At 42.4% G+C, this 11,868-nt stretch overlaps 1 protein-coding gene across 4 annotated transcripts in view; it reads right to left on the bottom strand.

Moving 5' to 3' along the window:
- LOC113232382 overlaps positions 1-11,868 on the bottom strand; it is a 69,625-nt gene that overhangs the window by 33,017 nt on the left and 24,740 nt on the right. For 3 of the 4 annotated variants that reach the window (XM_026467076.1, XM_026467080.1, XM_026467079.1), the window contains exon 2: positions 8,744-9,171. In XM_026467076.1, the coding sequence (XP_026322861.1) occupies positions 8,744-8,969 (226 nt within the window). In that variant the 5' untranslated portion in view covers positions 8,970-9,171. Of the gene's footprint in view, positions 1-8,743; positions 9,172-9,384; positions 9,752-11,868 lie in introns of those variants that run through there. The other variant, XM_026467077.1, reaches the window with a different exon arrangement.

Here is an 11,868-nt window from a genome sequence, read left to right as displayed (position 1 = left end):
TCGACTTAGCTATAGACAGTCCATCTCACTTTCACTTAGTTGGTACTGTTAAACCTGCTTGGTTTCAATGGGAACATCCTGGCCGCTGTATGGTAGATGCGACAGTTATTCAAATAACTGTCAAAGTATTATTTGTCTGTGCCAGTCTGTGCTTCCAAAATTATAATAGGTTATGGGTTAACTTTTTTTTTGGTTGCAAAAAAAAGTGCTATGGAAAATAAAAATACTCCATCGGTAAGCCTACCGGCACTACAATCGTCAGCCACCATTAGCAAGCTGACCGGGAAAAATTTCAACACCTGGGTTTTCAGTATAGAGTGTCTCCTTACTGACCTAGACCTATGGGACGTTGTAATAGCAGATGTCGACCTAGCTGACCCTCTCGCCAAGCGAAAGGATGCCAAAGCACGGGCGAAGATTTGCTTATCCTGCGACGAATCCGTCTATCCCGTAATAAGGTCAGCTAAAACTGCTAAACAAACCTTTGACTCCCTTAAAAAGGCGTATGCTGACAGTGGCTTGTCACGCAGACTAGGGCTAATGAAAAAGCTCTTAGCCAACGAATTTAGAGGAAACATGCAAGAGTACGTGAACATGGCGTTAGCAACACAGCAAGAGCTACAGAGCATAAACGCCGCAATGGACGACGAGTTTCTTGCCATAATTATGCTCACTGGCCTTCCGGAGCGTTACCAGCCACTAGTCATGGCGCTTGAACACTCCAACACGAAGATCACATCAGAAAATGTTGTTGCTGCTCTCCTAAAAGAGGACTCGTCTAGTGTTGTACGCGCCTCTACAAGTACTAATGTACATAAACCAAATGAGCCTACTGCTCTACATGTTAAGAAAAACGTACAAAAGAAAAAACTGTTTTATTCGTATTGTAAAAAGTTAGGGCATGTTGTGAGTGAATGTAGAATAAAAAACAAGAAAGTTTCGGCAACGTGTATTTCAAATTATACATCACATATTACACTTTCATCTTGTTTCACTAACGCTCCTTCCACAGGTTCACAAGATTGGTTCATAGACTCGGGTGCGAGTTCTCACATGAGCAATAGGAAAGATTGGTTTGAGTCAATATCGTCTCATGTTACTTCTATTACAGTTGCCAACAAGGAGAAGCTTCTCAGCCATGGCAAAGGTACGGTAAATATACATATTTCCGACGACGTACATAAAATTAGTGACGTCTTATACGTTCCTGGCTTAGCTACAAATCTTTTGTCCGTAAGGACTTTAGTTAAAAAGGGTTACGATGTATTATTTACAACTAACGGCGCAAAAATACTTAAAAGTGATGACTGTCACATGACAAATACTGTCATCGCCACAGCCTCAAACCACAAAGGCATGTACAAGCTTGACGTACAAAATAGTTCGCATGCTACGTACACACATGCCAAGGAGCCTGCATTGCTCTGGCATAGGCGTCTCGGTCATCCGAATGCAAAAAGTTTGCGTATTTTGAAAAATAAAAATATCGGCGTAGATTTTAGTGGGAATTACAATGATAAGTGTATTCCTTGCATACAAGGCAAACTAGCAAAGAAACCTTTCCCAAACTCAAAAAGTAGTTCGAGTAAAGTCCTACAATTAATTCACTCGGACTTATGCGGACCGATGAGTACGCACTCGTGGGGCGGAGCCCTTTATCTATTAACTTTTACAGACGACTTTAGTCGCAAAACGTTTGGATATCTTTTAAAATCTAAAGCCGAAGTTTTTACAAAATTTATAGAGTTTAAGCATTTTATAGAGAATCAAACTGGAGAACGAATAAAAGTTCTGCGCTCAGATAATGGTCGCGAATATGTCAACAAGGACATGTCTACGTTTCTTAAGGAGAACGGTATCGTGCATCAAACCACAATACCGTACACTCCACAATAGAATGGAGTATCCGAACGCGCAAATCGAACCATTATCGAAAAAGCCAGAACAATGCTCCAAGACGCGAAGCTACCATTAGCTTACTGGGGTGAAGCGGTAAATACGGCTATATACCTAAAGAACCGTATGCCTTCTCAGTCCTTGAAGAACAAGATTCCAGAAGAACTATGGACCGGAAACAAAGTCAATCTTTCTCATCTGAAGGTTTTTGGCTGCCAGGCCCACGTTTTTTTGCCAAAAGAAAAAAGAAGTAAACTTGAACCAAAAACACAATCATGTGTGTTCACAGGTTACTCAACTGAGACCAAAGGCTACCGACTCCTAGATCCCCACAATCCGCGCACAATAATATTCGCTAGAGATGTTGTCTTCCTAGAGGACAAAACCTTTGAAACTGTTCCTCACACTTGTGTTGAATCCCATTCATGTCCACAGACACCTTTAATACAGTTTCATGTTCCACTCGATGATGAACCAGGCCCGTCACCACAGCCACAGCTTCAACCACAACCTGTGACCCCGGAGCCGTCACCTTTATTAGAAGGACCTGTAACATCCTCACAAGATGTTCCCGAACCTGAACTCATCGTAGAGCCCTCACCTGAACCTGAAAGAAGGTATCCAACCCGAATCAGGAATCCCCCCGAAAAATATGGAGAACAAAAGCTTTACATGACTTCAGATCTCGAACCGGAGACTTACGCTGAAGTTACAGGTCATCCTCAAGAGGAAAAGTGGGTAGAAGCAATGCAGGCTGAACATGACTCGTTATTAAAACACGGGACATGGGTTCTTGTCGATAGACCAGTGAACAGGAAAACTACGAAATGTAAATGGGTGTTCAAAATCAAAAAGGACACAAGTGGACAAGTCACCAAATACAAAGCCAGATTAGTTGCCAAAGGTTTCACCCAAGTAGCTGGAGTGGACTATGGTGAAACTTTTTCTCCGGTCGCTAGACTGTCGTCAGTCCGAGTTCTACTGGCATTTGCTGCTAAACATAAGCTGCAAGTAGAACATCTCGACGTCGAAACCGCGTTCCTGAATGGTGACCTAAATGAGGAAATTTACATGGAACAACCAGAAGGCTTCTCTACCGACCCAAAGGGCAAAGTATGCCTACTTAAAAAGGCTTTATACGGTCTTAAACAAGCTCCACGACAATGGAACATCAAAGTGTGCGAAGCTATGCACAAACTCAGCTTAAACCAAGCAACAAATGAGCACTGTATTTACTACAGACGAGATGGTAATGATATCCTCGTAGTTGCTGTGTTTGTTGACGACTTCTTCATTGTCTGTACAAATGACATCATGAAGAATGTTTTTAAAAATAAGCTCAAGGAGCAATTTATAGTTAAGGATCTTGGTATCCTCAAGGACTGCCTGGGGATGAGAGTTATACAAACTACCGAAGAAATAACTCTCGACCAAACCAAATACATTGAAAAATTAATTCATAAGTTCGGCATGACAGATGCAATTTCGGTGACAACTCCTTTGGAACCTGGCATCAAACTAACGCTGCCTACAAAGGAAGAAGAAGAAGAAGTCCCGTACCAGGAACTTATCGGCTCACTAATGTACATTGCCATTTCTACGAGACCAGATATTGCTCACACAGTCTCTTACCTCTCGCAGTTCAATGCACATTACGGGGGGGTACACTGGAAGGCCGCTAAGCGTGTTCTTCGGTACCTTAAAGGCACCAAGGATCACCGACTACATTTTAAACCATCAGGTCAGTTCCAACCCGTGTGTTATGTTGATGCCGACTATGGAAACAATCTTGTGGACCGACGTTCATACACCGGTTTTGTATTTTTATTGAACGGTACCCCTATATCATGGGAAGCTCGCAAGCAGCGTACAGTGGCGCTTTCCACGACAGAAGCCGAGTACATGGCTCTGGCGGAGGCTTGCAAGGAGGCTATTTACCTCAAATCGTTCATAACCGAAGTATTCGCCGTCACTCCACAACCCATCATCATACACACTGACAATCAAAGTTCTATCAAATTAGCACACAATAACACTTATCATGCACGCACCAAACATATTGACATTAAACACCACTTCATCCGCGACTCACTTATATTACATAATCTTCACCTGAAATACATACCCACACAAGACATGATTGCGGACATTTTCACAAAACCGTTGCCGAAACTAAAGCACACCAAATGTGCACACTTATTAAGTTTAGGTTAAGGTTTTGTTGTATGTATATAGGGTGTGTAAGTTAGTCATAGGTAGGTGTATATACAGGTTGATATTTTTATATTCAATGTTTATTGGTGTGCAGTGTTTTATACTCCCGGGGGGGTTCGGGCGTCCCCGCGCGCTCCAGTCTAGTTTCCCATCGGCGTACCATATAGGGTATGTGCCGCATGACTTTCAGTAGTAGTGTCTCGTACAACTGCCTTCGCTCTCCCCATTCACTCTAACCCTAATATGAAAAGGTCAAGAAAATTGAGGAAGGCTAAACAGCGGATGCACGTCCTTTCACTTAAAGTGCACCTCTCGAACATCCGAGGTCTGCACTCCAATCTCTCATCTGTCCACCACCATCTTGAGACTGAAAGGCCTCACATGCTCTTCCTCACGGAGACCCAAATTAGATGTCCTTCGGACACGGCGTATCTGCATTACCCAGGTTACATTCTGGAGCACAAATTTAAGCAGCGCGCTGGTACCTGCGTTTACGCTCGTGATGACATCTGCTCTAAACGTCTCCGTGACCTTGAAGACCCCGATCTCTCTGTAATGTGGGTTCTGGTAGACACTGGACTGGAACAAATTGTCTACGCCAGTGTGTATCGGTCGCATTCTGGAGACCCGGAGACGACTAGGTTGTTCAACCATCTCTGCAGCTCGGCGGAAACAGTCCAACAACGGTATCCTAAAGCACAACTTGTCTTTTTGGGGGACTTTAATGCCCATCACCAGGAATGGTTGTTCCCATACCAAAAAACCGACCACGCTGGAAGAGAGGCGCGGGCATGTGCTCTATCGCTAGACCTCACCCAGCTGGTGAGTTGCGCTACCAGGGTACCGGACGTTGACGACCACACTGCCAATTGCCTGGATCTTCTGCTGACAACCGATCCAGACCGCTACCAAGTATCGGTCTCATCCCCACTAGGGACATCCGATCACTGTCTGGTGAAATCTGTATCTGTCTACTCCCCGCCCGATCTCAGTACGGGAAGTACTAGGAGGATGTGGCGATACAAGTCAGCAGATTGGGATGCGATGCGGCATTTCTTTGCATCTTATCCCTGGCGGCAGCTGTGCTTCTCTTCTGACGATCCGACGTGCTGCGCGTCTGCCGTCTCTGAGGTGATTATTCGGGCTATGGAATACTTTATTCCGTATTTCGAAGTCTCCTCCAGCGGCAAAGCTCGCCCTTGGTTTAACGCTGAGTGTGCTTCTGCGGAAACGCTAAAGCAATCTGCGTACCAGGCTTGGGCTGATGCTCGAGATCGCAAAGCACCGGAAACCCTCCGTCTGAAGAAAGCCTTTAATAAAGCCGCTAGATCCTGCAAAAAAGCGATACGGAAAGCTCGCTTCGGCCATATTAGTCGTATTGGGGTCAGGTTAGCTTCATACCCATCAGGGAGTAAAGCATTCTGGTCACTCGCTAAATCGGTCGAAGCGAATTTCTGCAGGTCATCCCTTCCGCCTTTAATGAGAGATGACGGATCGCTGGCTCATACCGCTGAAGAGAAAGCAAATCTTTTTGTTTCTCTTTTTGCTTCCAACTCCCGTCTTGACGCTACTTTGCAAACACCACCTACACTACCTCGATGTGACTCGGAAATGCCCGAAATCACTATCCGTCAAAAAGAGGTGTTGAAAGCTTTACGCAAATTAGACGTCAACAAAGCCAGTGGCCCTGACGGAGTCCCAGCGATTGTCCTGCGGAACTGTGCACCCGAGTTGTCTCCGGTGTTGACTCGCCTGTATCGCCTCTCTATGAGTTCTGGACAAGTCCCGAAATCCTGGAAGCTTGCAAATGTACAGCCTGTACCTAAGAAAGGTAGCCATGCCGACCCATCTAATTATCGACCTATCGCAATCACCTCCATACTCTGTAAGACTATGGAGCGTGTATTGAACAGCCGTCTCCTTGGATACCTCGAAGATAACGATCTCCTCAGTGATCGACAATATGGTTTCCGCCGTGGACGATCTACTGGGGATCTTCTTGCGTACGCCACACATTTATGGAGCGAGGCTGTCGAGAAACGCGGTGAATCGCTTGCCGTGTCTCTCGACATATCAAAGGCCTTTGATAGGGTTTGGCATGATAGCCTGTTAAACAAGCTTCCAGCTTACGGAATTCCTGTTGGCTTTTGCACATGGATAGGCGATTTTCTGAAGGATAGGTCAATCCGTGTAGTTGTAGATGGTTACTCGTCTGCTCCTCATGGTATAAATGCCGGTGTACCTCAGGGATCTGTCCTCTCCGCCACTCTATTCTTGCTGCATATCAACGACCTGCTGCTGATGCCCGGTATCTTTGGGTACGCAGACGACAGCACAGTGGCGGTGAGTTATGTGCCAGACGCCCGAGACAACAGTGAAGAGATCCGGTGTAAGCGAGAGGCGATGGTCACCCGGTTGAACCTGAGTCTGAAAGCTGCTTCCGACTGGGGAGATGCTAACAGGGTCAGATTTAATGCGGCTAAAACACAGGCGTGTCTTTTCTCATTAAAACGGAGTCCCCTACACCTTACTCCGACTTTCCGAGGTGTATCCGTGCCGATAAGGGACCACCTTGAGCTACTTGGTCTGGACTTATCATCCAACCTCAACTTTGGGCGATACATCGAGTGCTTGGCAAAAACTGCTGCCAGAAAACTAGGCATACTTTTCAAGGTCAGGCGGTACTTCACACCTGAACAGCTTTTAAATCTGTATAAAGCACAAGTTCGATCCTGTATGGAGTACTGCTGCCACCTTTGGGACGGCTCTGCCCAATACCAGTTAGCTGCCTTGGACTCGGTGGAGCGTAAAGCAAAGAGACTTATTAACAATAATCCTCTTGTGGAGTCGAAGCTCCAAAATCTCGATCATCGCAGAAAAGTAGCCTGCTTGTCGGTTTTCTATCGGATACATTTCGGGGAGTGTGCGCAGGAACTTTTCAATTTGGTTCCGCCCTCACCGTTCCTCCTTCGGTCGACTAGAAGGTCCGGAGCACTCCATTCTTATGTCGTTGATATTCCACCTATTCGCACTAAGCGCTTTGCCTCCTCCTTTCTGATGCGTACGGCAAAGGAATGGAATGCTCTACCGGCATATGTATTTCCCGAAAAGTACAATTTGGGGCTATTCAAGGCTAGAGTGAATAGGCATTTTTTAGGCAAACGCGTCCCATCGTCGGTCACATCGTCGCTTAACATCAGGTGAGATTGTGGCCAAGCGTGTGTCTATTATATATTAAAAAAAAAAAAAAAAAAAAATATGTATAATTTAAGTGTGTGTTCACTTTGTTATTGTCAACAGGATGTTCACATTGCGGGGGGGTGTTAAACCTGCTTGGTTTCAATGGGAACATCCTGGCCGCTGTATGGTAGATGCGACAGTTATTCAAATAACTGTCAAAGTATTATTTGTCTGTGCCAGTCTGTGCTTCCAAAATTATAATAGGTACTATCTTTGTTGTGACCCAGGCGACAATGCGCTTTGTTGTTAAAAAGGGGACAACTATTCTGTGTTTTTTTTACTGAAAACTAAATCAAAGCTCTCGCAAATCCAGATTTAGAATGCATGTGTATTAAAACACATTACCGATACTACATATACAGACAAATGGAGGAAAAATCTTAGACAACATCGTCGTTTCATTGTTCTGTATGCCTTGGGGACAGGTGGAATTTGTACGACATCTATGTTTTGACTACTGGGTCACGACATTTTTTAAATTAATTATTTTGGAATTTTAAACATTTTAATAAACTGTAGTAATTATAAACAATCTGATTCGATTATCAAGTTTCAAAACCGGCCTTTGTTCATTTTATGATTTTAAAAAAATAAGGACACTGTTTTACATTAAATAGATGATCCACCCAACTACGTATGCAACAATTATATCTGTCTTGACCATACAAAAAAAATCCAGTACAAAATCCCAGCCCGAACGTGACAGTATTCTAGTAGTAAAGCTCCTTGTGACAGAATTCGGAGTTAAGGGTGCTAGTGAAATTACAGGCACTGGGACTTGCCAACTTGTCTCAGGTTGTCGAGCACAGTGGCAGTGCACTTCAGGGAATTAAAGCTCTGAACGGCACTGCAACTGTTATGGACAGGCGTGTAGCTTATCATCAGGCGCACGACTTATTCGTCCCGTCACTTAATATTATAAAAAAAGACCATGAGATCTACAAAGCGTCCGAAAAGTTGGAGTCTTTGAAAAAATTATTATTAGGTCCGGAATAAAAATTTCATTTCGAATTTTGTGTGTAAGGCCAGCAGCCATGCATATAAAATGTATTGATCATGATTTCATGCTGGATAACGATTTCGTTATCTAGAATAGTTGGCTTATGAAACATAATAGATACATTATGGCATACGTCGTTTAGAATCTTGTATCATGCAGTTTTGCAACTTCGTCTAACGTAACTTAGTTAGTCTCTGGTTATGTTTTAACAGTGTGACACGCGGTTATGATGCAATGTTGATTGTCTACGTGTGACTTTTTTTCGAAGAGGTTTGACATTTCTATTCGAGGGATGTATTTCAACTTGTGAATAATTTTCGAAAGTATTTTGTAGTTTTAGTTGGGTTGTTTAAAAAAATGTAGTGTGTTTAAAACAAAGGAAAAAATACCCACCACTGAAGTTGCGATTCCTCCATCCGTATCCGACGTTCAGCTCTTTGTGTCCCTCGAACAATCCAAAGCTGATTCTACCCTCGGATTCGAGAGGATTTGATGTCCTTTTCGCTCTCGCCTCAATCCATTGCGTCGTCCCAAGAGACGCAACTATTAACGCTATGCACAAACATGACCCGAAGAAGGTCGCGAAAATCATCGACCGTTTGAATAAATTTAACTTCATTGTTGTTAAAGCAGATGTACCGATACCGACACCAAGTAAACACTTTCACTAAGCAGTTCACGGTCTCACCGCTAGATGGCGTTATGTCACATCGTAAATATGGCGCTTTTTATTCGATTTTCTAATTTCAAAACACTGTGTGTTCGTCCATTGTTATTGGATAGTTGACAACGGATCTTTCTTCTCACGTTCAGAAGAAAATCTGCAACAAAAAGCAATTGATTACGTTAGAGGTTGTGGGTACTTTGCATTTCAATTGCAGATTAATTGTGCTATTGTATTCAGTTTCATTTATGTACAATATCGGATTCCATGAATGGCTGATTGGTTTCTTATTAATACAATTAAAAGATTCAAATACATTCGAACTGATTCATTTGAGTACAATAAAATTGTGTATCTTTAATAATAATACTTTTCATTATTCTTATTGCTGAGGGCCCTGGTGCGCGCCATGCTCGGCATCAGCCTTGTAGACTGAGTTCCGAACGTTGAAATCCGACGACGGACGAAAGTCCATGATGCTGGAACTCGGATCATGGAACTCTAATGGGGCTGGGCGAGACACCTAGCAAGGCAAGGTGATTACAGATGGAGCAACACATCGACTGATTGATGGCCGAGGATGGGCAAAAGAAGCGTCGAGCGCCCTGTTGCAAGGTGGGTCGACGACATACTATGCGTCGCGGGGCGTCAGCTAGCACGAGACCATAGTGGATGGCACAAACTTCAAGAGGCCTATACCGAGCAGAGGGTGAAATCAAGCTGTGTATGATGATGATATTGCTGATTGCATAATTTTGATACTTTGGCAGTTAGACACTGTAATACACACGAAATTGAGCGATGTAAAGGCAGATAAACCATATTTGGTTTCTTATATATGTATATAATATATAAACCATATTGGAACTTTCATAAACAAGATTTTAAGAAACCTAACAACAGCGTTAGATACTGGCAAAAAGCGGACGCTTTTCTCCGAAATCTGACAGACGTGTTCTTAATCGAAACCGGATACTTTTAAAAAGCGTTCAAAGAAGTTAATAACGGTAATTCCTCCCAATCACGCAGGTGATATTAAAATTGTCAGAATCACGGCATCGCGATTCAGGGAAAGTTTACATTGTTGCTAGTCTAAAAACGACTGTTTTTAGCCTAACAAGATGATGATAAACTTTAACAAATTGCGAAATTTAAAACTCCAAGCTGACAAGATGAACAATGTATGCATGCCTTCGAAGTTCCGTAATTATTGGCATACAACCATAGACAAAAAATGCGCTACTTCCTGGACTCTTATTTTTTAATTTTAGTGAAGTGACGTGCTCTTTAGCTCCGATATTTATCGAGCCAACAGATTATGTAACGAAGATTATTCAAGTCTATAAATACCTGTCCAATAAATTATAATAAAATGAAATAAATTATAAATAATTACAATAAATTCTTATTTATTATTATGATGAACCGTCGGATTCTCCTCCATATGAACGGGAATCATCACCTGTATACTAATTAACATAAATTATTAATTCTTGAGTACACAAATTGTCAAAAGCAACATCACGACCCCAATCAGACAACAATATACTTCTTTTTTGAATCCGCTCACATTCCCGATTAAAACTTCTTCATAAATAAAATCGATTATAGAAAATCGAGTCGGAAACGCATTAGGCATCACTGATGGACTACAATTCGAGCTGTCAAAAGTTAAATAAATAGTTGGACTGAGTATACTTCCATGACAGTTTCGGAGTCTGAGTTCGGAGTATAACTGTATGTGTATTTTTTATGATATCAAGTGATGGAACGAACAAGTCCTTAAATCACAAAGATCTGATCTGCCTGTAACTTCACCAGCACCCGGGCTCAACTCACACTGGCGCAAAGTCGCGTGTCGTAGTATTTGCATAACAGATATTACCTTAATAATGGGAAAATAGAGATGAATATGCAATTGACGAAAAACATGACGCGTCGCGACGCTTCGACTCTGCGCCAGTGTGAGTTGAGCTTTACCTTTCAAAACCAGAACGCAGTAATGCTCACATTACTGCTTGGCGGCAAGAATAGATAAGGTGGCCGTATTTCCCTGGACAAATCCCCCCACGAGGAGCTCTACTGCTTCTAAAAGATTTCCAGTAGCTTGGATGTCTAAAGATCTTTTCCCTGATTAGTAAAAAGGGGTAAATCTCGAAAATAAATGCAATACAATCACTTTTTTAATTCATTCACAACATAGTTCTTTTTTGTGATTTTTCTCACTTCTGTTTAAGACTACCAGGAGTCAATGTAAATTGGGAAAAAAGGGATTTTTTTTGGGGAAGAGACATTGTGAAAAAGAGATATTCTGCAAAAGAAACTTTCTGAAAAATGGACGTCTTGCATCTGGTAGACAATTTGCGAAGTGTACAACAAGAACCAGAATATGATCCGGGTAGAAACAATTCAACATTAATTAATTAATTATTATGATCTCCGGTTATTACACAGAATACAATTAAAATTAAAGTCAGTTTCAAACGAGACATCACTAATCAAATCACGCTACGTCTTGCATTTATCGGTTATGTAACGTCAGTACGTCCATCGGTAAGATCGTGATAAGATTAACTATTAGTTAAATAATTTATTACTTAACACGACAGCCACGCGGTCCCACGTACTATGTAACAATTTTGTTTGTCGCCTTGCCAACTGGCAGAACCATTCTAATGGAGACGTGATTTAGTTTAATAAAACGGTTCACGGAAAACTACACACTGAGAAGAAAAAAAAATAAAGTTATGCAACAAACACATAGAAAAATTTTTAAGGTCTGTTGGTTCGTTTCGTAGCTTAGTTGGGAGAGCGTCAGACACGGCATGCCGGATCGATCTTTGTGTTAATAATA

Source organism: Hyposmocoma kahamanoa, unplaced genomic scaffold, assembly GCF_003589595.1.
Source record: "Hyposmocoma kahamanoa isolate Upper Pololo Valley unplaced genomic scaffold, ASM358959v1 76, whole genome shotgun sequence".
Classification (NCBI taxonomy): Eukaryota; Metazoa; Arthropoda; class Insecta; order Lepidoptera; family Cosmopterigidae; genus Hyposmocoma; species Hyposmocoma kahamanoa.
This window is presented reverse-complemented; position numbering and strand designations above follow the sequence as displayed.